This window comes from Podarcis muralis, chromosome 5 (assembly GCF_964188315.1).
Source record: "Podarcis muralis chromosome 5, rPodMur119.hap1.1, whole genome shotgun sequence".
Taxonomy (NCBI): domain Eukaryota; kingdom Metazoa; phylum Chordata; class Lepidosauria; order Squamata; family Lacertidae; genus Podarcis; species Podarcis muralis.
The window spans coordinates 101216374-101243005 of NC_135659.1; the positions used below are offsets into that span (position 1 = coordinate 101216374).

Here is a 26632-nt window from a genome sequence, read left to right on the forward strand (position 1 = left end):
ATCCCGTAGAGTTGAAACCACGGGAATCTTGGAAGAGGTAAAGGTGTGTCTTGTGCCTGCTAGATGAGAGGACAAGCTGTGTGTGTGTGTGTAAAAGAGGGGGGGGGTGCCTCTTGTTCTTCCTGCTCCTCCTGCTCAGCTGACGTGCAGGACTTGCCTTGATGCTGCAGAAAAGACAAGTGTGTGTGGATGTTGGTGTAACTGGCACTAGCATCCTAAGTGGCTCAATGCACAACATCCCTTTTGGTCCAGAGACCAGGATCTCTTTCACATGCAAAGGTTGTTCATGTCTCCTCCTTTGCTCAGCTTCTGCACCAGCAGCTGCATCCAGCAGCAATAAGTTTGGGAAGGTTTAGTTCTGTTTAGTTCTGTTTTTTGTTTGAACCATTGAAACCTGTTAGTGGGCAGCCACTCAAGCCCTGCTTGGCGATGGCGAGACGGAAAACCTGTTGACCGCAAACATAATCCAGGCCTGCAATGATTTTGAGAGCAAATGTCAAGCTCTGGGCTTTGTGACAGTCTTGAGCCGTCGGGGGCTTCCCTCTGAAGGCATGCCCTGGCTCTTGGCCTGCTTTTGCAAGGCGGCAAATTCTTCTTTTCAGCCAGCTGCTCCCCGGATATGAAAAAACCCTGCCTCTCCCCCCACCTGCAAGTGCTGGAAATAGCACCCTGGCTGCCCCAGAAGTGCTTCAGGGCAGGGGGGGGGGTTAAAGCCTCCCCTCCCACCCCTGTCACTTTGGTGTAGTCCTAGTATCATAGAATCGTGGAGTTGGGCCTCTGAGGGTCATCTAGTCCAACCCCCTGCAATGCAGGAATCTCAACTAAAGCATCAAGACAGATGGCCATCCAACTTCTGCTTTATTTTTATTTTTCTTAATAGTTTTTATTAAACTTTACATTTTTATATTCAACAATCATCATTATTACAAAAAACCATATGCAAATCCCAGTCTCCTCCCAACCACTGTCTTCCCTCAACTTCCTTTTCTGGTTCTCTAAATATTTGTTTCCTCTGCTTATTTTGTTCTACCTTAATTTGTAATCTTTTAGCTAAATATCATTGCATTCACATCATTTTTATACCGTATTTCCCAAATTACATCTTACGCTTTATTATTTTCCCAATTATTGCCTCTTAACTTTTATGTTTGTTTTCTTAATTGTAAGTGCTTAGTCAAACCCTGCTAGTGAGTCTACAGTGGTGCCTCGCAAGACGAAAAGAATCCGTTCCGCGATTCTCTTCGTTTAGCGGTTTTTTCGTATTGCGAAGCAAGCCCATTGACAGCTTAGCGGATTAGCGCTACAGCTGTCTAACGGCTTTTCGCGATCAGCTGTTAAGCGGGTTATCAGCAGAACAGCTGATAGGCGGCTTAGCGGCTTAGGAAAAGGGGGGGGAAGTGAAAAAAACCCGCGGGGACGCGCAAGATTTTTTCGTCTTGCGAAGCAACCCCATAGGGAAATTCGTTTTGCGAAGCGCCTCCAAAACGGAAAACCCTTTCGTCTAGCGGGTTTTCCGTCTTGCGAGGCGTTCGTCTTGCGGGGCACCACTGTACTTCTTTACAGTGTTTCTGTAGGTACATCATAAATGGTTCCTAGTCTTTTTCAAAATCTCTATTGTCTTTGTCTATTGTTTTCCAGTAAGCTTCGCCATTTCAGCATAATCCATCAGTTTTACTTGCCATTCTTCTTTCGTTGGTATCCTGTCGTCTTTCCATTTTTGGGCTAGTAATAGCCGTTGCTGCAGCGTACGTGAATGGTTTCTTCCACTCTTTTGGCGAGTCTTGACCTCTAATGCCTAGCAAGAAAGCTTCTGGTCTTTTAACAAAAGTTATCTTAAACATTTTTTTCATTTCATTGTAAATCGTTTCCTAGTAGCTTTTGATTACAAGTCCCCCACATGTGATAAAACGCGCCTTCCTTCTCTTTAGACTTCCAACACTTATTGGAGCTTGTTCTATACATTTTTAACATTTTTACAGGAGTAATATACCATCTATACATCATTTTCATGTAATTCTCTTTAAGAGCTATACAATCAGTGAATTTTAACTTCAATTTCAATACTTTCCCCCAATCTTCCATTTGTAAGTTATGTTCTAAATCTTGAGCCCATTTAATCATTACACAGTTAACCTCTTCATCTTTGGTTTCCCACTCTAACAGTGGACTATACATCTTCAGTGTTTTTGTGTTATCATCTATAATTTCTCTTTGAAATCTGGATAAAGTATAGCTAAACCCTTTCTTACTATCTTCTTTAAATATCTAATTTAATTGATAATACTGCAGACAATCATTTACATATTCTTGAATATCCTCACGCTCTTTCAATTTTAATTTCCCTTCTGTTTCTATTAAAATATCTCTATATGCAGGCCATTTTTCTTTCCTGTTTACTTTCCGTATTGATGTTGCTTCCATTGGTCACCGCCACCACGGGGTCTTCTGTTCCGATAGATCTTTATATCTTTCCCAAACTTTTAAAAGTGATCTCCTAACTATATGGTTATAAAATCCTTTATGTACTTCCCCTTTGTCATACCACAAATACGCATGCCGTCCAACTTCAGCTTTGAAACCTCCAAGGAAGGAGAGTCCACCTTCCGAAGGAGTCCATTCCACTGTCCAGCAGCTCTTACTGTCGGAAAGTTCTTCCTGATGTTGAGTCGGAATCTCCTTTCTTGTAAGTTGAAGCCATGGGTTCATGTCCTCCCCTCCGGAGCAGAAGAGAAGAAGCTTGCTCCACATGTGGGATGGTGGGGAGGTTGTGAAAAGGAGCCACGAGGTCTTCTGAAGATGCGGGAAGTAATTTCCTGTTGAGTTTATGGCGGTGGTGCTTCCTCTGTGTGGCAGCCCTTAAGAAACTTGAAGGTGAACCTCATGCCTCTCAGTGTCTTCCAAGCTAAACATGCCCACCTCCCTCAACTGTTCCTTATCAAGCGTACTTTCCAGACCCCTTTACCATCTTGCTTGCCCTCCTCTGCACACATTCCAGCTTGTCAATATCCTTGTTAAATTGTGGTGCCCTGAAGCGGGTCCCTTCCAGCTCTTAACCATTCTGTGATCCTAAGTGGGCACAAAACTCTGAGGACGGGGGCCTGACCAAGGCAAAATGGTTAAGTCCAGTCCAAGGCAACTACGGGGTTGCGGCGCTCATCTCACTTTCAGGCCGAGGGAGCCGGCGTTTGTCCACAGACAGCTTTCCGGGTCATGTGGCCAGCAGGACTAAACTGTTTCTGGCTCAACGGGACACCATGACGGAAACCAGAAACGCCGTTTAGCTTCCCGCCGCAGCGGTACCTATTTATCTATTTGCGCTGGTATGATTTCAAATAGAGCAGTCCAGACCACTTCTAGCGCAACCTTGGTCTGCCCAGCTGTGCCTTCGTGTGGAATCTCACTGAATTGCTTATTGCATCCTTTCTCCAAAGATATCACAATGGTCTGGGCTTATTCTGACTTCATGAGAACCTAGAGGGGGAGAGACTGGCCAAAGGCCATGTCTGATGGGCCTGAGCCCAGCTTCCGCATCCCCTGTGCCACCCTTGCCCCTTCCCCTAGGATTGATTGAGGCCACCCAAGGGTCATCTAGCCCAACCCCTTGTAATGCAGGCATCACAGTTGAAGAATCACCATCAGGTGCCCCCCCCAACCTCTGCTGAGAAACCTCCAAGGAAGGAGAATTCACTGGCTTCTGAGGGAGTTGGTTTCACTGGGGAGGAGCACGGAGTGTGCCTGAAGTGTAATTCAGTATAAATTGAGTATATAAAAAGCAAGGGTCGCCATGTTTGGCGTGGAGGTTGCAGGCCACATAGGAAAAAAATAATTTTGTTTTCTTATATCGCCTATATTTCAGAAATAATTTTATCTAAGGTGTAAACCGAATGCAACCATGATTATGCATATGTGTGGCCTGATTTCACAGGCTCTAGAAATGTAAGTTCATGTGCATCTCTGCTTCCATTTTATTTTTAAAGCAAGTTACTAGTCCTTAATATGCCTGCAGAAACATGTCAGCTGGGTGGTGAAACCTGCGGGAGCTTCAGAAGCCAGAGCAGTGCCTGAATAATAAATACTGGGGGTGGTGGAGTGAGCAGTGCAGCATCCTTCCTCCATGACTAACCAAAGTATACCAAATGCCAGAAACTGGAATAAATTAAGGAAAATAAGAAATGACGCAAGCGGGAAATGACGCAAGTGCAGAATTATTTTGTTTTGCGAAGGGTCCCTGCAGCCCTCCATGAAACTTCAATGGGTTTGCTGCTGCACATGGAGGATGGAGAGGTGGCCAGTGTCCGCCTTCACAGGGTTGCTCCCTTGCTCCCTGGTCTGTGGGCAAGTGACCTCAAGACCTGCCTCTGGCCCATTTTCACTGAGAAAGCTAATGGTGGTTGGCTGACCGTTGTGCCGCCCTTCTCTGGAGGCCCAGAAACACCTCGTCATCTTTGCTACGTCTCCATGGCGAATTCCTTGAGTATGTGACGGACTCCCTCTTGTCTAGCCTGAGTCTGCCATCTTCCCAATTTCATTTGAGCAAAACTTCCTTCTTTAATTTTATATCTCTTGGGCACTTCTGGACTGATGTGCTCCCACAAGTCTGTAGCGGAGAAGTTCCTGGTTTGCTGGTTTGGGTCTTCTATTCTCCATTTATACGTATTCTGCTTTCCTTCCAAGGAACCCAAGGTTCCTTGCCTGCTTCCTCCCTCCAGTTTCCTTTCCTCACGACAACCCTGCGAGGAGGGGTGGCTCGTCCTGTTGGCTACTGGAGGTGAAACAAATGTGCTGCCCCTTACACCCCCTTCCGCCACAGGTGGAATGCCCCCTGCATTCGGCAAGAGCTTGGGTGCCGCCTCTTGCACTTCTGCCGCCTGAGACCGGTGCCTCACCCTGCCTAATCAGTGGGCCGGCTCTGCTGTGAGACTGCTGGGGCCGAGGGGGTGGGGAAACGGCCAAGGTCACCCAGGGAGCTTCAGATCTTCCTGACCCAACATCCTGACCGCTACTTCCCTCTCTCTCACGACCAAATCACCCACATATGTCTATTTTGATTTTCTGTGTGTGTGTGCATGTAGGTACAGACAAATAGATTATGGCACCTATTATACCTAGAAACCAATGGATGTAAGTTGCCATGACTATTGGCTTCAATAGGTTGACGGTGCAATCCGAAAGAGGTCTGATAGGAAGCAAGTCCTGTTGAATTCAATGGGGCCTAATCCCAGGTAAGTAGCATGTGGCTTGCAACCTTAAATGCTCCCTTTAATTGGCAAGGCCAAGATTGAGATGGGGGGGGGGATGCTATCTTGGATAATAATGAGAGAAGGTGCTGGGGTTTTTTTTGGGGGGGGGGATATTTTCTCTGGCGTCTTCAGGCGTCCTCTCCCACCAACCAACCCCTTTCAGTGGGTCTCCCACCTTTCCTCCAAGGCGCACAGGAGGGTGCCCGTGGCTCGCTCCCCCCCCCCGACCTGCAATATTTTCTGCACCAGCCAACCAGGTAGGGCAGAGAGGCAGTGAGTGGCCCAAGACCCCCCCCAGGAGCACAATGGCGGGCAGCGCCACCATGGCACCATTGTCACCACAGCGAAGCGGGGCAGCGCCCTGCGAAGGATGCGCAAGGCCAAGGCCGCATCTTCTGCGTCGCCTGTCCCCTCCCCAAGCAACTTGGGGGCCTCTGGGGGAAAGGATGGGGTGCGCTGGGTCGGCGGGACCCCAGCTGTGCTGCTGAGTAGGGGGGGGCTTGATCCCCGCATATCCGCGGAGCTGGGGGTGGAATCAGGCCGTACATCCGGGGTGGGGGAAGCGGGGAGGGCGCCTGAGCCTGACCAGCCATCAACATCCTCTCCATCTCCTCCTCCTGCATCCCGGCTCTGTTGCCATGGCAACGGCCAGGCGGTGGCTGCCGGCGGCCCGCGCGAGCGTCTGCCCGGGGCTGCAGCAGGAGCCGGAGCGGGCAGCGCCTCTCTGGGAGGCCGGCGGGACCCCCCCGGGCGGGACGACCCCCGCCCGCCCCTCCGCGCACCAGGTAGGGAGAGGGATGGGTTCCCTTGAGCTCCGGGGGAGGAGCGGGGCGAGGAAGGACTCCAGCCGGGGCTGCCTGGGGCCCGGCCAGGCTCTCCCAGCAGCGGTACCGACGGGGGGGGCGCGATCTGGGCGAGGGGGTCCCCGAAGCCAGCAGCTGGGCAAGGCAGGAGAGAACCCCCCCTCCCCAACCCCGGGAGGAAGGGCCGCAAGCTTCTCACAGGGTTGCATGGATGTTGGGGTGGGTTTTTTTTGGGGGGGGTCCTCTGTGACCCTCCCTGAGCGCGCTGGCTGGGGCTGAGGATGGGAGCTGGAGCCCAGGCACGTCTGGAGGGCCACAGGTGCCCCCCCCCGTTCTTGGCAGCAGGTGAGGCGCTCTGCTTCTCTGCCAGCCTGCGCGCAATTGCGCGAGTGTGCCCAGAGGCCAGATGCGTCCCGCTCAGCAGCCCAGCCAAGACGGGGGGACAGGGGCCATTGGCTCAGGCCATTGCTGGACGCCCAGCCGGACGAAGCCGTGGGGCTCAGCAACCTTTCCAAGGGGGCTAGGCGGATTCAGGGAGGAGGAGGAGGAGGAAGAGGGCTCTCGATGGCGCCTCGCCAGGATGGCTCTGTCTTGCCTCCCCAGTGGAGGCCGGAATACCAGTTGCTGGAAGCCACAGGAGGGGAGAATGGGGCTCTTGCGTTGGAATCCATCTAGTTCGCCCCAGGGAGAAGAGGATTGGGGACTAGATGGGCCCCCGCTTTGGCCTGATCCTGCAGGCTCTTCTTATGGCCTCCTGAGACAGCGCCCTGATGCCCAGGCAGGAGCCTGGATGTGACCCAGCCGAACTAGCCATGGGAAGGCCCAGCAGTAGAGACAAACCGGGGAAATGAAGAATATATTTCCACTTCAGAATATGCGTAGCTTCCCAGAGTTTCTTCAAGGGGAGAAAAAGGACATTTTCCTTCTTTTTTTTATTGTAGTGTATTGACATCCCACCTTTTACTCCAAGGAGGTTGAGGTGATGCAAAGCCCCCCCCCCCCAGTCTAATCCCCCCAACAACCCTCTGGGGTAGGTTAGGCTGAGGCAGCGACTGGTCCCCAAGGTCACCCAGTGAGCTTCATTTCCGAAAGGGAGATTCGAACCCTGATCTTAGTCTGACACTGTAACTATTATGCCCCACTGGCAAAGGGCAAGGTTTTTTTTGTTTTTTAAAGAATATCTTATGCTGCCATTTCCTCCATTTTTAAAAAAAGCAATGTTTTGATATAATAATGCTGCAAAATTCCTAGACCTGCAGGTTCATGGTAACCATCTGAGACCTGCCAAGTCTTACAGGGATGCAGGCAGCAGCTGCTTTATACCGTGCCGTCTAGTGTAGTATTGTAGACACAGGCTGGCAGCAGCGTTCCAGCGTTTCAGGAAGAGGGCACCCCCACGCCTGCCTGGGGATGCCAGGACCACCAGGGGCTGAGCCTGTGCCCTTCTGCATGCACAGCAACCAGGAGGCTCGTCTTATGCTTTTGTGGAACCTCCAAGCCCAGAGACAGCCTACCTGCGTCTCACCGGGGGGAAAGGCAGGGAATCTCATTTAGATTCTTAGGGTGAGAACAGGTTGCTGGACGAGGCAGGGCATTGGCCTGGCCCACCGGGGCTCTTCTAATCTTCTTGTGTTGTGCTCTCTCTGCCCCCCACGCAGCCAGGCTCCCCTCCTCCAAGGCCGCCATGTCCCCTGGCAAGGCCAAAGCGGGGGCCCCCCAGCCGCTGGTCTTCGCAGCCCATGAGATGGAGTGCAAGATCTGCTACGAGAGATTTGACGGGCGCGGCCGCCGCCCCAAACTGCTGAGCTGCCGCCACCGCGTCTGCGCCCGCTGCCTGCGCAAGATGGTGGAGGTGGGCGAGCCGCCCGGGACCCTCAGCTGCCCCTTCTGCCGCCAGGAGATGCCCCTGCCGCCGGACAGGGACGTGGGGCGCCTGCAGGACGACGGGCAGGTCCTGGCTTTGCTCAGCTGCCGCGAGAGGGCCCGGAAGCAAGGAGGGGGCGCCAGGGCCGGGGGGGCGGCCCCCTCCCCGGAGGTGCTGTTGTGCCCCAGCGTCCTGGAGCCCTTTGCAGAGGGCGGGCACAGCTCCTCCTCGGACTGCCTGGTCATCACCCTCCTGGAGGTGCCCGAGGACATGGCGGCCCCGGAGGGGGTGGGGGTCCTGGACGTCATGCGCCTCTACCGCCCGCCCAGCCTGGCCTCGCTGCCCTGCTACGGCCCCCTGGGCAAGTGCCAGCCCTGCGCCACGTGGCGCGCCTTTCCGCGCTTCCTGGTGGGTGTCCTCTGCCTGGTCTACTTCAGCTCTCTGCCCTTTGGCATCTACCTCCTGCTGGTGGAGCGTCTCAACCTGGGCATCGTCCTGGTGAGCCTCGTGCCCTCCACCCTCATCCTCTGCGTCTTCTACAGCCTCTGCCAGTGCTTCTGCCACGAGATCTTCGACTTGCCTTCTTGAGTCGGGCAGTGGGGGAGAGAGGGAGATCCGGAGGGCAGGGGCCAATGCCAGCCCCCCCCGGAGCCTCCCACCAGCACCCAAGAGACAACTCGCCCTCCCTGTCCTCCCCGAATCTCGTGCCATTCCAACCGCCCTTCCTGGAAGCAGATTTCAGCAGCATTGCCCTCCTCTCCCTGCAACGGCCTGGTTGTGGTCCAGTCACCAACCGAACCAAGGGCAGTGCCAGCCTCGGAAGAGAGCCCTCCCATGTTTCAGAGCTGGAAAGGCGATGATGCGCTTCTTCAGACATGGACGATGGACTCTTAGGATGGCGAAGGATTGGCCAAGCGTTCATGAGAACTATGTAGCAACCTTGCTGTCCGAGGAATTTATTTGTCTCCAAAGATATTTGCAAAGGCAAGAATGCCGTAATTTCACACATAGATGTTTGTTTGTCAGAGATCTCGGTCCACAAATCATAAGATCTTGAAATCCGATTCATTCTGACAAAACTAGGGAGTTCTCAAGTACAACCACATTGAGGCAGCCGGATGATTTATAGCTGGCAGGTTGTTCGAATTTATTGCTCACCGGCCCCCTTCAGGAAGGAGCAGGCGGTTCTGTGGAGGAGGAAGAGGAGGGAGGGGGCTTTCAGGCGCTGTTGGCCACACGGCTAAGCAGAACCTCCATGTGCCAGGGCAGTGTTCCTGTCAACAGCAGGCGGAAGAAGCCCATTGCCTCCCTGCCTCCCCCTTTCAGCTTCCTGAGCACGCTTTGAGGATGCTGAGCTGGGGGGGGGGGGCGCGCCTTTGTCTCTGTTGCTCTTTGGGAAAACAGATTCTGCCCTGTTGAGAAGCTGCCTTGTTGGTGGGGACCGTGGGGGGGGGGACCCCCTCTGCCATGTGTCTCTGGTGGAACTGGGAATGGCAGGGGGACAGGATACGGCCCCCACCCCACTGAGCAACTGGGCCTGGGGGTGATGTGGGAACAGCCAACAGTCTTCTGCTGGCCCCTGCATCTTATGTATTTATTTTATTTTATTTCTTGCCTTTAGGGGCCACGTTTTTCCTCCAAGGGGGTCAAGGGGGCATATATGGTTCCCACCCCCATTGTCACTTAATCCCCACAACAACCCTGCGAGGCAGGCCAGGCAACCGCCAAGGTCACCCTCTGGGCTTCAGGGCCGAAGTGGGAATTCGAACTCTGGTCTCTACTGGATTCTCATCTGGCACTCGAACCACCGCACCACGTTGGCCCATCGCATGTCCTACTGTGGCAACCTGCCAGCCCCTTGACGTAGAATCCTAGACTTGTATGGTTGGAAGGCACCTAAAAGGTCCACTAGTCCAACCCCTTGCACATGGACAGTTTTCCCAGAGGGGAGAGCACCCCACACCCAGTGGGTCCAGGGAGACTGGGGACCTCTTACAAACAGGGCAGGAGGTCATTTCAAAAGCCAGAGACTCTCCCTGCAAGTTCTGCAGAGTGCTTAGCAACCTGCGGGCTCAAGGGGCAAGCCTGAAGGGGCAAAAGGGGGAAAGGGTGTCCCACCTAGTGGAGTCAGACCCCTGACCTTCATCACATCCTCCTCCCCCTGAGTGCTCAGTGCCAAGTCCTGGTCTGCTCATTTCCTTACACTCACCAAAGGGTTAAAGGAAAAGCTGCTTATTTTGGTTTGCAAGTCCCGGTGCCTGGTGAAAACTGGCAGAACAGCACCTCCTGTTGTCTGTGTCCTCCATTGGTTCAGAAATAAATGAAATAAAACAAAACTTGCCAGTATTGTAATGCCATTCTGCAAATCTATGGTGCAACCGCATGAGGAGTGAAAGTGTGCAGTTCCGTTTGCTCACCTCAAAAGGGCTGGGACAGGTTTGTCAAGGGGTTGGAGGGACTCTCCTATGAGGGACGGTGTTTGGGCCTTTAAAAGGTGAGTGAGAGAGAGACGTTTCTACAATGATGCCTTGCGGGGGGGGGGGGGGGAAGTGGATGGAGGAAAGTTTGGGGACATAAAAAAGGAAGTGCTTCTTCCCAGAGTTAAATGGGGATTGCCAGGACAACAGAGGATGATTTAGGGAGCTGATATCCTGTTGGAGAGTAGGCTTTCAGGGGTCAGCAAACTTTTTCAGCAGGGGGCCGGTCCACTGTCCCTCAAACCTTGTGGGGGGGCGGACTATATTTTGGGGGGGGGAATTAGATGAACGAAGTCCTATGCCCCACAAATAACCCAGAGATGCATTTTAAATAAAAGCACACATTCTACTCATGTAAAAGCATGCTGATACCTGGACCGTCTGTGGGCTGGATTTAGAAGACGATTGGGTCGGATCCAGCCCCCGGGCCTTAGTTTGCCTACCCGTGGCTTAGCCTTAGAGGAACCTGGAGCTGCCACAACCTTTTCATCCAGTAGAGGTCATGCAGAGCTGATTTTCTTTTTCCCCAGGGATGTTTGCAAATTTTCACTTCCTCCCTCTTGGTTTAACCCCACAAGCTGCTCTGTGTAGGGCACTTTTTAGCACCAACACAAACTGTCAAAACAGATCCCCTCCATCGTCACACCTCAGGATGAAAAAGTGTGCAACTCGGTCCTCTAAATCTTCACCCCTTCCAGAATCTAACCCTCCCCCTTGCCGGAAACCGAGCCTGATGAGGAACGGTTGAAGGAGCTGGGCATGTTTAGCCTGGAGAAGAGGAGACTGAGAGGAGATCTGAGAGCCACCTTCAGATATCTCAAGGTCTGTCCCATGGAAGATGGAGCAGGCTTGGTCCCAAACTAATATAATCCAAATTGCAACAAAAGGGATTGCAACGGAACATGAGGAATAACTTTCTGACGGTACAAGTTGTTCAGCAGTGGAATGGACTCTCTTGGAAGGTGGTGGGGTCTCCTTCGTTGCAGGTTTATAAGTAGAGTTTGGCCAGTCATCTCTCAAGGTTCCTTGAGCTGCCATTCCTGCATTGCAGGGGTTGGACTAGTTGGCCCTTGGGATCCCCTCTATTTCTAGAATTCTAGGATTGTAGATTTCGTTGTAAACAAAATCTGCCCTTACTCCCTTATGGGGGACACAAGAGCCTTTATAGAGTCCTTTGTAGGTTCTCCATCGGTTGGAGAAAATAACAGAGGCCAACCAGAGAATATTGAGAAGCAAAGCGGCTAGTAAGCCTGATCTTTATTGAACTGTTGCAAGAGGGTGCTCCCCTCACATGCAGGATAAAGGAGGAGGACCCCCGAAACAAAGGTGTGCCTGCCCTTATATAGACATTTTAAATTGCCTTCCCTAGAGCTCAAGACCACCCCTCCATACATCATACATACATCACAGAAAAGGTGGTCTACAACAGAAATTTGAGTGTCGTCGCTTTTCCTGTCTGCCAGGTTATCTGACAATGCCTTATCTGATTCCCTATCCTGGTAGTCTGGCCATTCCTTTGAGATGGTAATCACTTAATTCCTGAGACAATGGGAAGGTTCCCTCACCCACTCCCTCCTTGCAGAGAAAACATTTGGTCAGTTTGGGAGTCAAAATGGTTTCAGGGCGGTCTTCCTGTGCTGCTCCAGACATGTGGTCCCCATATCTATGTACGTGCTTGGTTAGTACATTTATGAACATTTATTATATATAAAAGACCTTAATTTTTTTATCTCAACTTGGAAGGAATCCCAGGGGTCATCCAGTCCAACCCCGCGCAATGCAGGACTCACAGGTAAAAAATCCCTGGCATGTGGCCACCCAAACTCTGCTTGAAAAACAAAGGAGAGTCGACTATCCCAGCTACTTTCAACTGTATTCGCACGATGTTCTTGTCAGCCCCTCTGGGACCTGAGGCTGAAGGACAGGCGAAGAACAAGAACAACAGCAGCAGCTCTTCTCTTCCGCTTCCCCACCAGCCAGACAAGCCTTTCCAGGGCTCCTCCTTCCCTAGCTGGACAAAGGGGTCTCCTCTCACCCCATTTCGATGCCCTGCAGCTTCTCAAAGAGCCCCCCTGCCGGGCTGGGCACTGGTGGCCAGTTCAGCCACACGCCAGATCTTGGGCTTGGCGGGCAGCTCCTGCGCCTCAGCAGTGGCTGGCAGAGGAGATGGAGGCAAGCCTTGCCACCGCCCGGCCTTCAGCCAAGGGGCCGCTGTTTCTGCCAGAGAGCCATTCTGGGGGAGCTTTGTCCTCGTCGGAGGGGTGCTGGGGGCTGCTCTTTCTGCGCCGGCCTCTCCCTCGCTGTCCTCCTCTTCCTCCTCCACCTCTCCCTCGGCCTTCGGGGCCCGGGGCGCCCAGCAAGCCCGGTTCTCCTTCTTGAGCCTCCGGCGGGCGTTGGCGAACCAGGTGGAGACCTGCGTCAGGCTCATCCGGCTGACGATGGCCAGCAGCACCTTCTCCCCCTTGCTGGGGTAGGGGTTCTTGGGGTGCTGGCCCAGCCAGGCCTTGAGGGCCGCCGTGCTCTCCCGGGAGGCGGCCGCCTTGCCCCGCGACGGGTCCTCGGGGGTGCCTGGCCGCAGGAGGGGCGAGTAGAGCAAGGGCGCCGGCCACAGCAGGGGGGGTCCGCCAGGCAGCTCGCAGGGGGCGGCAGAGACCTGGAGCACACAAAGGCAAGAGCAGCTGTGAGAAGCAGGAACCCCAAACAACTCCGGGTGTTGCAGGAATTTATGTATAGGTTGGGGGGGGCATTGCCCCTCCAGCAGATATCATGCACATGCAGCCCACTACCAATATCAGCACAATCACTTTTGTGATTTGTCCCCACAAAACACTCCATCACCGTTTCTTCCTATCTATTCAAAGGGCCTCTGCTGCACAATACCAAATGTAAGAATTCACTGATCAATGTATCTCTGTACTGGCTCACTGGGAAAACTTCAGAAATTCCTATAGACATGTGAGCTCAGCTCCTCAGCAGCCCCTCTGCCTGAGGGATAATCCCTGGCATCCTGATACCTGAGTGCCAGACAGGTAGCCATTCCTGAACTAACAAACCCAGGTGAAGACCAAAGGGTGGGATTAACTTGGCTGGGAAACAGGGAAATGTAAAGATCTCTTTTGCTCCACTTGATGGGTGTTTGGTGGAGGGCAAGGGGAACCATGGGGCAGGGTCCAGGATGCTCAGATTCCTGCCACCAGACCTCCCCTTTCATGATGTAACCATGATGTATGAGTGATGTAGTCTGGGGGGTGGGTGTAACATGGGGATTAAAAAGGTAAAGGGACCCCTGACCATTAGGTCCAGTCGTGGCCGACTCTGGGGTTGCTCATCTCGCTTTATTGGCCGAGGGAGCCGGCGTCCAGCTTCCGGGTCATGTGGCCAGCATGACTAAGCCGCTTCTGGCGAACCAGAGCAGCACACAGAAACGCCGTTTACCTTCCCGCCGGAGCAGTACCTATTTATCTACTTGCACTTTGACGTGCTTTTGAACTGCTAGGTTGGCAGGAGCAGGGACTGAGCAACGGGAGCTCACCCCATCGCAGGGATTCGAACCGCCGAACTTCTGATTGGCAAGTCCTAGGCTCTGTGGTTTAACCCACAGCACCACCTGCGTCCCACAACATGGAGATTAGCAGCTAATAAAAGTTTGGGGGCTCTTTTGTTGGGGGCTTCCATCTCCTTCCACCTTGTGGCAGGTGGGAGTCCTGTCTCGACTGTCTTCAATCAAGACCAAGCCTACTGGCTGCTGTTTTGCTCTGGTATTCCTGGCTGGTGTCCTTGTTTTTGGTCCAAGGGAGCCCTCAGATTTCTCCGTTAACAGGGAAATGTTGGCTCCTCCAGTCTGCTCTGGCCCCCTGCATACTCCCCCACATTTCGGGAGGGCAAATTGGGGCACACCCGCACCATCCTGCCACCCCTGTCACTTGCCTGCTCAGCCCCAAGACCACTGCCCACCCAGCCCCTCCCTTACCTGCCTGCCCCCTTCACCTGCTGCCTCCTGCCGCTGCCACTGCAGCCTCCCAGAGGTGTTTTGGTCCCACCCTTTGATGATTCCCAAAGCGATCCCGGAAGGCTCTCTGGTGCTCGCCAGCACAACCCTGCTGACTCGCGCCAGGGTGCCCGTCTTAAACAGGACATTCCGGGATCCAAGGCAAAGCCAGAATTGGCTTTTGTGATCCGGGATGCCCTGCTTAAAACAGGACACTTGTCCCTGCTAGAGGAAAGAAGCATGCCTGGATGCAGGCTGAGTCAACGACAGAAGCCTGTACAGAAGAAAGAGACAGAAATTGAAGTGTGCTTGAAATGTGGCCCATGCAATGGAAACCTGCTCCACCCTGAAAGCAAAGGCAAGCAGAGAAAGGTTGTGGCATATGGGACGTTTTGGAGAAAAGGCATGATGGAAATTAATGGATGCTTTCTCTGCCCTCCTGAGTGGGGGTCCATCTGTCCTGGAGGGCATCCCTCTCCCCCTAAAGGATGTGGGGTGCTCTTGGGTCCAGCCTTGCCACTGGGGCTGCAGCTGCCCTCAAGGACCTCGGGGTCCTTTCATCAACTTTGACCTCTGCACCAACCCTGGCTCTACCAGGACAGAGTTTGTTCTGGTTATTCACACTCTGGGCCCCTCCTGCTTGAGTGGGGCGGGCAGAGCTTTGCGGATGGTGCTGCCACATTTGCTGAGGTCGAGAGGCGGGCACTGTGCCCCCAAGGGGCTTTGCTTCTTCAGCTCTGCTGCCTCCTCTTGTTTTCTGCTGCTATTTTTAGTCCCATCCCAGCGTTTCTCCTGCCTCCCAGAAAAGGCCCCTTCCCTGTCTGGTTGAGAAGCCACCACAAGGACTCCCGCTCTGCAGATATTTTTAAACATCTCCAGACCAGAGAGAGGAGCGCCTGTCATGCAGCCCAGGGCTGGGAGGAGCGGGCTTGAGCTGCGTCGATGCCAGCCTGCCCACTGTGCCAGGCTGTGTACGTTTGCCATCCTGCGTTTCTTCTTGCCACAAGGGTGGCTTGCCTCCTCCTATAGCCCCTCAAATCATAGCTGTCAACTTTTCCCTTTTCTTGCGAGGAATTCTATTCGGAATAAGGGAATTTCCCTTAAAAAAAGGGAAACATTGACAGCTATGCCTCAAATGGGGGGGAACTTGGCGCAAAGAGAATTAGGACAGAGAACATGAATCCCAGGCAGAGGCAGGACTCAGGAATGGGACACCTGTGCTGCATGCAGAAGGCCTTTCTCCCCATCCCTAAGAACTCATGAGGAAGATCTCTGGAGGAAGCTGGGGTGGGGAGGAGGTTTGGGACAGTCCTCTTGGTCTCTGGAGGGGGTGATGGCACAAGTTTGGGAGGGTCAGTCTGGATGATGCCTTGACTCCCTTCCAGCTCTGGGGACCGTGTGTGTGTGTGTGTGTGTGTGTGTGTGTGTGTGTGTGTGTGTGGTAAAGGGCATGAGAGCAAGCTCCCCCAACTAGGTAGTGAATTTGGCTGAGCAGTTAAGCATTGCAATTAGTACAAGCAAAGAAGCTGCTCTGTGCCTTCGGGCAAATGGCCATTGGGCCTCCCCCCCCCCCCCCCCCCCGGCGGCTAGGAAGAAGCAGGCTGGAAGCTGGAGACACAGAGACATCTCCAAATATCTGAAGTGCTGCTGTTCCATGCAAGACACAGAAGCTTGATTTTTTTTCTGCTGAGGACCAGGAACAACAGATTCAAATGACATGAAAAAGCCATTTGACAGAGGAGCGGTCTCCCTTGGAAGGTGGTGGACCAGGGGTCAGGGGGCTGGACTATATTTGGGGGGGGGGGATGAAGGAATTCTTATACACCAAAAATAACCCAGAGATGCATTTTAAATAAAAGCACACATTCTACTCATGTAAAAAGACGCTGGTTCCTGGAGCGTCTGCAGGCCAGATTGAGAAGGCGATTGGGCCGGATCTGGCCCCCGGGCCTCCCCATGTGGTGGACTCTTTCTTTGGAGGTTTCTAAGCAGAGATTGGATGGCCATCAGTCATGGATGCTTCAGTTGTGATTCCTGCATTTCAGGGGGTTGGACTAGATGACCCTCAGGGTCCCTTCCAACTCTTCCGTTCTATGATTCTATGAAGGGAACTCGTGAGGGCGTCTCCTGCAAGCCAGTCTGACCCCACCCTTGCCCGCACCCCACCTGAGATCTGGTGCCAGTGGCTGCCTGGCCTTTGTTTGACAACCTGCCCCCCAACGGCTGGCCCCATTGCTCACCCGCCCCCCCCCCGGCCTGCTCTGCCTGCCTGCTACCTTCTCCCCTGAGCAATATTCTCCCCATAAGTTCCTTCTCCTCACGCTTGGCACCCCCCAGCCACAGGTAAGCAGCTCCAATGAGCTCCCACCTCAGAACTGATGGAGATTTGCCAGGTAGGAACACAGAGACATGGGATGCTGGCTTACATGGGTGTAGCCAGGAGTTTTGTTAGGGGGTGCAGAACCTCAGTTAGCTATGCATTTTTATTGATTTAGGGGGGGGCAGCTGTCCCTCCCTCCCCCCCCCGCTACGCCCATGCTGCTTTACACGGAGACATTGGTCCAGCTTTCCCAGTATTGTCTGCACTGGCTGGCAGCAGCTGTTGAGTTTTTCAGGCAGAGGTGCCTCCCAGCCCTGCTAGGAGATGCCGTTGGGATTTGAACTCAGGACCCTTTGCCTGCAAGGCAGATGCTCCACCAGCTGAGCTGCAGCCCTTCCCCAAACGTAGGAGTTCTATTTTGAGGCCATCGATGCCTGAAAACCTTCATGAGCCTTGCATCTATTTCAGAAGGGCCAAAAGGAAGGAGTCCAGGACTATGAAAAGAATTATTAGCCAAGGACAATTAAATGTAATATAGAAATTAAGAAATGCAGAATAAGTGATAAAGAACAGAAAAGCATCAGAGGCATTGATGGAAGTCTAAAACATTGTTTAAGATGAGAAGATATGTTGTATGGCTGTTGGAAGTGATATGTTAAAAAATTTAAAAAATGCATATATATAAAAAGAAAGGAGTCCAGAATGGACACATGGAAACAAAAAACGCCAGACGGACACATTCGGAAAGAACAAAAGAAGTCTGGTGGGCAGTTAATCTGCGGGACTCCCTGCTGTTTGGTTGCTGGCGCTGTTAAAAGAGGAGGAGAAAGGCAAGTGAATTCTTTTATGATTCCAGCAAGTGTGTCACTAGCCTGAGGGCTGCTGGAAGCAGTAAAGCGCAGAGGACCTGAGTGGTCCTGGAAGCTTTTCAGCACCAAAAGTTACACCTTCTCCCATGCAACTGAGAGAGGGAGAGAAGAGTCTCGCCTTCAGAAGGTGTTTGGCCCAGCCAGTCCCACCCATCTTTCAAGCCCCCAGGGGCTCACCTGGGCCCAGCCCCTCGCTCACCTCAATGCAACATAGAACGCCCCCCTCCATGCCCCCCCAGTGCCTGGAGTCACTTACCGGCTGGGCGAAGAGCCCCAGGGGCGGTGGCTGCAGCAGGCTGTAGCAAGGGAGAGCAGGGTAGGCGCAGGGCAGGTGGGGCAGCAGAGGGGGCAGGGGGGCAGGCGGGGCCCCTAGGGGACACCAAAAGCCCTCCGCATCCCCACTGCCCACAGGCGTCTCTTGGGAGGGTGCTGAGGCCATGCTGTGCAAGAGTGGCTCTGGGGCGGGAGAGGCTGCGCTTGGGGGATTTATAGGGGCAGAGAGGTGAAGGGCAGTTGATTAGGGGCATTAGCAGACAGCGGGCACAGCTTACTTTAAAGGGGCAGCGTCAGGATGCTGCAGTTGGAGGAGCAGAGCCTTGTGCCAGAAGCTGGATTCTCACTCGCCGGAGCGGCTGCCTTTGCCACACGTCCTGGAGGGGTTTAAGGACCCCCATCGCAGCCCCCTCCCTGAGCTCATGCCTGGTTACAGCAGAGCAGGACTGGGGTGGGGGCTGCTCTCTTTCCCCACAACAAAGCACTAGGAAACGATTAGATGGGCACAGGATATTGGCTGCCCAATAATGATGACCAAATGGGAAAATCTTTGGAGAACAAATATGAAATGTATGGCGTGTCAAGGAAAATATGTTAAAGATGCAGCATGGATGGTACCTCACCCCCTCAAGACTATCTAAGATGTACAAAAATTTAGGTACTAGGAAACCTCTGGGTGCTCCAGGCCTGGAGAGGTGGACAAAGAACCTCGTTTGGACTGCGGTTCCCCTTCTAAGTCTTGGCTAAAGAGCATGCGCAGAGTGCTACTCCCTCGTTGGTGGAACAGCTGCATTGGGTCCCCAGCTGAGTCGCACGGTGGTCATGGGGGCAATTCACTTCCAGGCCAATGAGATGTAGTTTCGAAGGAGGTTTGGGCAGGTCTGTCTGCATGATGCCCCGAGTCCCTTCCAGTCCTGGGGGTCCTGGACGCAGGGAGGGTTAGAATCTAATGGGGGATTCTATCGTTAAACTAGTCAGACAATTTTATTTTGGTAAGACAATGTCCTTGGCTGGCCACTTAAGTGTCCTCATCCACATCCCAAAAGAATGAGTCAGGTTGCAGGAGCCACAACTAAGGGATGGGACCTTCCAGGCTAACAGGTGGGCCTTTCCTTCACCACCCCTCCTACCTAGCTGCCAGGTATAGGAGAACAAGACCCTGAGAGTTGAGCAAGAGCTGAGCTGGAGACCCAGAGACCTGCTTGCTCTGTGCTGGATCCAAAGCTGAGACTACGCAGGATGAGACCCTTCCCGCAGACTGTCTGGCCAGAGTGGTGCATGCGCTAGTTATCTCCCACTTGGACTACTGCAATGCACTCTATGTGGGGCTACCTTTGAAGGTGACCTGGAAACTACAACTAATCCAGAATGCGGCAGCTGGACTGGTGACTGGGAGCAGCCGCAGAGACCGCATAGCACCGGTCTTGAAAGACCTACATTGGCTCCCAGTACGTTTCCGAGCACAATTCAAAGTGTTGGTGCTGACCTTGAAAGCCCTAAATGGCCTTGGTCCTGTATACCTGAAGGAGCATCTCCACCCCCATCGTTCTGCCCGGACACTGAGGTCCAGTTCCAAGGGCCTTCTGGCGGTTCCCTCACTGCGAGAAGCCAAATTACAGGGAACCAGGCAGAGGGCCTTCTCGGTGGTGGCGCCCACCCTGTGGAAGGCCCTCGTCAAAGAGATAAACAACTACCTGAAATGTAGAAGACATCTTAAGGCTGCCCTGTTCAGGGAAGTTTTTAATGTGTGACATTTTAATGTATTTTTAATCTTTGTTGGAAGCCGCCCAGAGTGGCTGGGGGGACCCTGTCAGATGGGCGGGGCACAAATAGTAAATTATTATTATTATTATTATTATTATTATTATTATTATTATTATTATTATTATTATGGAGAAGCAAGATCTCCTAGAAGGATGTTGATGCTGTGACCCCTCCATCCTACGCTCAGGCTGTATCTATGTGTAAGTAAAACCATCTGTAAGTATATCCCAAAGACACTGGTCTCCGCTGACGTTCATTTCAAGGAAACCAAATCCTGGGTATGTTGCATCAAGGCCTGGAGTCCCTCATCTATTGGAGAGGCCTGGAAGAAGACACAGCCAGCCATGGAAGGAAGGGAGCTGGGTGGGGGGGGCAAAGTCTAAGGCTTCCCCAGCTCAGGAAGGGGGCGGGGGCTGGTTTCATTTATTTGTCTGTTGCATTCATACTCCACCCTTTTCTCTTTCCCCCCAATATATTTTATTAAAGCTTGAAAGGAGATATACAAAGATGAATACCAACTATAAAATATCTTTTTAGAATACAAAAGGTAAAAAAACCGATTAAATAAAAACAAATACAAAGGAAGTAGAAGAAAGAGAGAGAGAGAGAGAGAGAGAGAGAGAGAGAGAGAGAGAGAGAGAGAGAGAGAGAGAGAATGAGTGCTTCTGATTCTTCACCTCTTGGCTGTAATGTATATAGAAAGTTATTCAAAACATTTGCTCCATTTAGAGCCCCAAATTTTCCGCACAGCGCTCAAGGGGCCTGGCACGATTCTCCCCCCCATTTCCCCCTCACAACAGCCCTGTGAGGTAGGCTGGGCTGAGAGGCAGCGACTGGCCCCCAGTGCCACTCGTGGAATGACTGGAACCCTGGTCTCTCCCAGGTCCTGGTCCAATGTTCTAACCACTGCACCACCACTGCCTCTCCCGGAGCGAGAGGCTGGCCGAGTCCAGGGGCCTCTGTCTGTCTAGCGAGAGAACTTGCGCACGGCCCGGTAGCTGCCTGGGGGCGCCAGGCGCTGGGGGGTCTCCTGGGGCTCCTCTTCCTCCTCCTCTTCCGCCAAGTCGTTGGCTGAGCCCCATCTGCGCTGCGCTGGGTGGATGGTCCTGGGCAGGAGGAGGCAAGCCAGCTTCCGGTTCCTGCTCCGCTCCCCCCGGATCGGGCTCAGCTCTGGGGAGACACCAGCAGACCCCCCAGGGGGGCACGCTCACACAGATGGCAGAGTTGGAAGGGACCACCAAGGGTCATCTAGTCCAGTGTTTCCCAACCACTGTTCCGCGGCACACTAGTGTGCCGCGAGATGTTGCCTGGTGTGCCGCGGGAAAAATTAAAAAATTGAAAGATTTTTTTTTTTAAAGTCAAATTTTCGATTGGGGCGCCGTCACTAGATGACCCCTGGGGTTCCCTCCCTCCCTCCCGCTCTGCGCCTCCCTCCTCCTCCTCCTCCTCCGGGGAGGCCCTTCCTGGCTCTCGGCCAAGGCTTGGCGGCTGCCACTCACTCACTCGCTCGCCCACCCGTCCCTCCATTCCTGCACCCGGCCTCTCCCCCTCCGTCCCCGGCGCGGGGGCTGCCGGGATCCGTAGTCCCCTCGCCCTTGGGCTCCGCGCCCGCGCGGGGTGCGCAAACTACGTTTCCCAGCGTGGCCTGGCGGGCCGGGCGTTTTGTTTGAAGTGCTCTTCTCCCGGCCATGGAATGAGCGCGGCGGCGGCGGCCGGGCGGGCAGGGGCTCTTCCGCGCAGACCCCGCGCAGCCTGCCTGCGCCCCCGCGGAGATCGGGCGGCAGGATGGAGGCCGGGGATCCCCACGGAGGCGGAGCGGCGGAGGCTGCCCCCCAGGTAGGGCTGCGTCGGGGTTTTTTTATTTTTGCAATGCTGCATCCACGCCGGAGGGGACGCATCGGACTGCGGGGAGACCCCTTGGCGGGCGTGCAAGGCAATGCATGCGTGCAGGCGTTGCATGGAGTGCAGTGCAATGCAATGGCAACGCGGCGCCCTGCATGCATGGATGCAACTTCCACCGGCGCTCCGGACTTGGCAGGTGAGGGGGGTCCCCAGTGGGCGGCAGAGAGAGCCGGGAGGGCAAAGGGGAGCCGGGGAGGAGCAGCGCTGCTCCCCGAGCCGAGCCCGGGGGGAAACTTCGGCGTCGTTGCGCCGGGTGTTGGAAGCGGAGGCTGGCGGGGGCCCCTCACCTGCAAAACCTGGTCGCCTCTCATATATTTCGTGCATTGCATTCATCGCCCGCTTTCTCCTCCAAGGAGCTCCCGGGGGCGCGCGTGGTTCTCCCCGTGTTATCCTCGCAACAACAGCCCTGCGAGGTGGGTCAGGCGAGTGGCACAAGGGAGCACCCAGGGATTGTCCTGGCCAGGTGGGGTGATTTGAACCCTGCTCTCTGCCCGGTCTTCGTCCTCATTTAGCCCTCACATGTGCATGACTGTGCATGACTGAGGTTTTCCCCCCTCGTCTTGGCTATGGTGTGAGTCTGTGCTGTTAATTAATGGGGTTCTGCCTTCAGAGAAGATGAGCCAGGCATCAAGGAGGTGATTATGTAATTTGCTAGCAATTCATGTCCCTCCCGGTGTGACGCTGCGCGCTGACGTCACGGGGCTGTAATGGTGGTGTGCCTCGAGATTTTTTTCATGAAACAAGTGTGCCTTTGCCCAAAAAAGGTTGGGAAACACTGATCTAGTCCAACCCCACGTCCCTCCCCTCTCCCCAGAGGCCCTTCCGCCAGACAACCTAGAAGCTCTGGGAAGGGGGCTGCAAGCAAATCCCCTTTAGGGTCCCTTCCCCTCTTCCACATGCAAACAGGGAGCAGAAAGGGACCCCTCCCCACATATCTATGGGACCGCCTCTCCTGGTCTGCCCCACGGAGGACCTTAAGGTCCATGAATAACCATAGTTGAGAGGTCCCGGGCCCTAAGGAAGTCAGACTATCCTCCACCAGGGGCAGGGCCTTTTCAGTGATGGCTCCGACCTGGTGGAATGCTCTGTCCCAGGAGACCAGGGACCTTCAGAATTTAACCTCCTTCCGCCGCGCCTGTAAGACAGAGCTATTCCGCCTGGCCTTTAATCTGAATTCAGCCTGATCTTTTCTTCCCCTTCCCTCCCTTTTTATGAAGATTACCTGCTCTGAGACCCCACAGCTAATTCTCTCCTGGTCTCCTCGCTGGCCCAAGTAGGACCAATTCAGCCAGCTAGCCCTGGGGATAATCTAATGCTTATTTCCCCTAAATTGATTTTTGAATTTTATTGTTATTCATGTTTTTATACTGTATTTTATGCTGCTTTTATAATTGTTTTAAAGTGTTTTAAATTTGTTGTTAGCTACCCTGAGCCCGGTTTTCGAACCGGGAAGGGTAGGGTATTAAAAAATTATTATTATTATTATTATTATTATTATTATTATTATTATTAAGAACATTCGCAGAGCCTGGCTGTCAGATGCTCCCAACGGGAAGACAACAATCAGGATTCGAACCCAAGAGCCACACTCTCCCCTCCTGTGTTTCCGGCAGCTGTGAAGCAGGAGCATCGCTGCCTGCTCCACCTCTGTGAATTTGTCCCATCCTCTTTCAAAGCCATCCCTGCTTCCTGTGGCAGGGAGTTCCGCAGTCTAACCCGGCGCTCCACGTGAAGGACTTCCTTTGGCCCGTCCTGAACCTGCCCTCCCAGGCCGCCCTCCCTGTGGAGGCGCACGCAAAGGCAAGAAGGGGGGGGGCGCTGTTCTTACGGGGTGGGGTGGGGGCTCCCTCCGGGGTCTCCACGCAGAGGTAGTGCTTGGCCAGGCGGCCACTGTAATCCCGCACGTCCTGGTTGGCACCTGTGGGGCGACAGGGAGCTGAGGTGCCATCGGGGAGGAAGAAGCCGCCCTTAAAGAGGGCCGACCCCTTTGGCAGGGAGGGAGGGAGGGGCGTGGATGATGTGGGGGGGGGCATGTCTTCCTCACCGTGGGTCCAGATGAGCAACTCCATCAGCCGCCGGTGGCCGTGTAGGGCAGCAATGTGCAGGGGGGTGTAGCCCTGGTTGGGGGGCAGAAGGAGGAAGAACAGGCCCTGAAGCACCTGACTCTGAAACTACCAGACCCCCCCCCAACCCCCCCAAAACGCGCTTTGCCCAGTGCCCCCTTGCCCTCTGGCACCAAGATGCCTGCACACAGCATGGAGACCTAATACTTTATGGGGAGTGGGGGGCGCCCCACCCGCCACCCAGACCCTCCCACCCCTGGGGTCTCCAGCAACCCTCCAGCAGGCTCTGCTCTCGGGGGCCTTGCTCACCCCCAAAGCGATGCCCCCCCAGGTCCAGCACCTCTGAATACTCACCCCCTGTGTGTGTTGCAGGAGAAAAGGGGCAGGAGGGTGGAGGAGAAGGAAGGATGGATAGATAGATAGATAGATAGATAGATAGATATAGATAGATAAATAAATAAATAGATAAAATAATTAATAAAATAATATTATACCCTGCCCATCTGGCTGGGTTTGTGCAACTGGTTGTGCAACTGTGGTGCCCCCCACCCTGCTCCCACTTGGGCCCCCATGTTAAGGGGAGCAGCTCCACGCTGAAGCTGCAATTCCAGCCCTGGATGGTGCAGGACGCCCCCCCCCCCCAAAAAAACCACACCTATGGTGTTGCCCTTGTCTACTCACAGGGTCTACTCACATGCTTCGTGCAGAGGGGTCAGCATGGGAGGAGGAAGAAGGGGACATTTAGGGGAACCCCGAACACCTCCTCTCTCCCCAGGATTCGGGGGGGGGGCAAGCCCGCCTTGCTGCGCAGCCCCCTTCTCCCAGCCCTGCAAGGGACTCACCGCTCGCATGTTGACGTCGGCCCCGGCCCCCAGGAGGAGGGTCACCAGCTCCTCCTTGCCGTGCTTTGCTGCCCAGTGGAGGGCTGTCTGGGGGGAGAGCGCAGGGGGGTCACCGGGGGGAGCCTTCCTCCCCCCACCCAGCAAGAAAGAGGCAGCCCCCCTTCTGCCCACCCACTGAACCTCCCAGGAGCAGGAAAGGACGGAGGCTTGCTTCACACACATCAGAAGAGCCTCCGGATCAGGCCCCAGGACCCTCTTCTCACAGGAGCCAACCAGAGTGTGGGGGGTCAGGTGGGATTGCTATGAGGAATTATGAAAAATGCAGCAAGCCATGGTGTCCGCGATGAAAGCATTGCTTGACTGGGCTTGAGTCACTGGCAATAATTTCTGATCAAATCCCACAAGCCTCTGCATCTCTGCCCCATTTTCTCCACCTGACAGGCATGTATAAGCATTCTGAAACACAGACCAGTTGCTTCACCATTCATCCTGGGCCAGAAAGATAGGAGGTAGATGTTGTTAATCTTTAGGTAGATCTTAAGGGCCAGGAAGAGAGTTCACAAGGAGATGGTAAACACTATCTTTCCTTGCCTGTCCTTCCTTTCCTATTTACTGCCTGTTTATGACCTCTGGGGTTTGCTAAATGCATTCCTCCTTGATTCCTGTTTTATGCATGCTCAAAGTAGTTATTTGCAGGATTTCTCTGATCTGACTTTGTCCCATGTGGTAATTTTTTGAAATGCTCACAGGAAATCTGATTGGTTCGTACAAGTGCTGTGTAAGAGTTCTTTTAAGAGTTAATAAAACGGTTTGGACGAAGGAGTGGCTATTGGCCCTTCCTCCCAGAGTCTTGCTGGCCAAGCCTGGTGTGTATTTTATTAATCAGGGTCCAATCCTTCCTTTGCCTTCGGAACGCAACACAGGGGCCCGTCAGGGGAACCCCACAAGCAGTGCTCTCTCCTGCAGAGCCCTCCTCACTAGGAGCCCTTGAAAGCCCTCCGGTCCTCCCTGCCTTGCAGGCCTTTTCAGGGGCCTGGACTGACTCCAACTGCAAAAGCTGGGCTGGGCTGGGCTTGGGGTTTTTCTGCTGGCGGACAGTTGCTGCTTTGTATCTTTATTTTAGATATTACGATTTATGTGAAGATTGTTTAACTTGGTTGTGCACTTTTTGATATTTTATTTTTTGTTCATGACTACTTCTGCCATGTTTGTATTTCCGTCCCCCATCCCCCCCCCCTTGTAAGCCGTCTTGAGCACAGTTCTAACTATGGAAAGGTGGCATGCAAATAAAATGTGCCATATCGGTGAGCGGCTTACACTTAATCCAGTGGGAGGGAGTTCCATAGTTTAACTCCACAATGTGAGATGAAGGATTCTGGGGAGGAGAAGGGGGCATTTAGGGGTAAGGGGAGGAAATCAGTAGTTGGGACCAAATACTTACAAACTGTGTCAGGTCAGGCAGCAGCAGCAGCAGCAGCAACCGTGGGAGAGAAGAAGAGTCATTAAAATCCCCACCCAGGAGAGACTCCAGTTCCCAGGGAGAACCTCCCCCCCCCCAAAAAAAAAGACGGTGGGAGGCTGTGGGGTGGGGGGGGGTCACAAGCAGAGAGCACCCCAAACCGAAAGAGGGGCAGTGTGCCAGGCAGGTGGGTGGCATTGGCGCTGGGTCTCAGAGACAGTGCCCATCAGGAAGGCAGACAGCCTGAGGCAGAAGGGACCCCCCCCCCAGAGCTACGCCAAGGCGACCTGACCCACGTGGGTCTAGACTTACCCCCTGAGCAGAGCGGGAGGAGAAGGGACAGGCGGCAGATTTGGCAATGGGGGAGGGAAACAGAGAGAAGGGAGCGTTAGAGCCACGCGGTGCATCCTGAAGCCCTCTGAACATGTGCAGAGTGTCACACCCACAGCCGGCACTCACGCACCCGGGGCTGCAGTAGGGATCCCCCCCGATGGCTGGGAGGGTGGGGGGCAGAAACATTACAAGGGGATTTGGGCCCCCCTTCCACAAAGGACCCCAAGAGGAGGAAGATGTGGAGGCCCAACATGACCCTGCCGGGAGTCACAGGCTTAGAATTAAAGCACAAAGCGCCCCCCCCCTGTCTGCAATGGAGACCCCATTCCAGGGGGGAGCACCTGCCTGAACGGGGCCCCGTCTGCCAGGCTCACCCCCCCCCCCAGGCCTCAGCCCCCTTCCTGACCAGGTGAGACATGGTGGCTGGGGGGCAGC

General features: G+C 54.0%; 3 protein-coding genes across 4 annotated transcripts; 1 reads left to right on the top strand and 2 right to left on the bottom strand.

Annotated features, from left to right (window-relative positions):
- The first annotated feature begins 81 nt into the window (after window positions 1-81).
- Window positions 82-9620, top strand: LOC114599895 (E3 ubiquitin-protein ligase RNF182-like). Of its 2 annotated transcripts, none has more exons than XM_028735705.2 (2): window positions 82-5222; window positions 7702-9620. In XM_028735705.2, the coding sequence occupies exon 2, from the start codon at window positions 7728-7730 to the stop codon at window positions 8493-8495; it is 768 nt and encodes a 255-aa protein (XP_028591538.2). In that variant the 5' UTR covers window positions 82-5222; window positions 7702-7727; the 3' UTR covers window positions 8496-9620. The 2 variants fall into 2 exon arrangements, with proteins under 2 accessions (XP_028591538.2, XP_028591539.2); XM_028735706.2 differs by lacking the exon at window positions 82-5222 and adding an exon at window positions 5700-6025.
- A 2656-nt stretch (window positions 9621-12276) lies between these two features.
- LOC144327878 (uncharacterized) lies at window positions 12277-14295 on the bottom strand. Its single transcript, XM_077929493.1, has 2 exons — window positions 14203-14295; window positions 12277-13088 (listed from the first exon to the last, which is right to left on the bottom strand). Exons 1-2 carry the CDS (start codon window positions 14254-14256, stop codon window positions 12444-12446), a joined length of 699 nt encoding a protein of 232 aa, XP_077785619.1. The 5' UTR covers window positions 14257-14295; the 3' UTR covers window positions 12277-12443.
- Window positions 14296-20051: 5756 nt separating this feature from the next.
- On the bottom strand, window positions 20052-25880 carry LOC114599896 (ankyrin repeat domain-containing protein SOWAHB-like). The gene is made up of 5 exons (XM_077929504.1): window positions 25847-25880; window positions 24406-24492; window positions 23545-23617; window positions 23327-23418; window positions 20052-20778 (listed from the first exon to the last, which is right to left on the bottom strand). Exons 2-5 carry the CDS (start codon window positions 24412-24414, stop codon window positions 20566-20568), a joined length of 387 nt encoding a protein of 128 aa, XP_077785630.1. The 5' UTR covers window positions 24415-24492; window positions 25847-25880; the 3' UTR covers window positions 20052-20565.
- Between the last annotated feature and the right edge of the window lie 752 nt (window positions 25881-26632).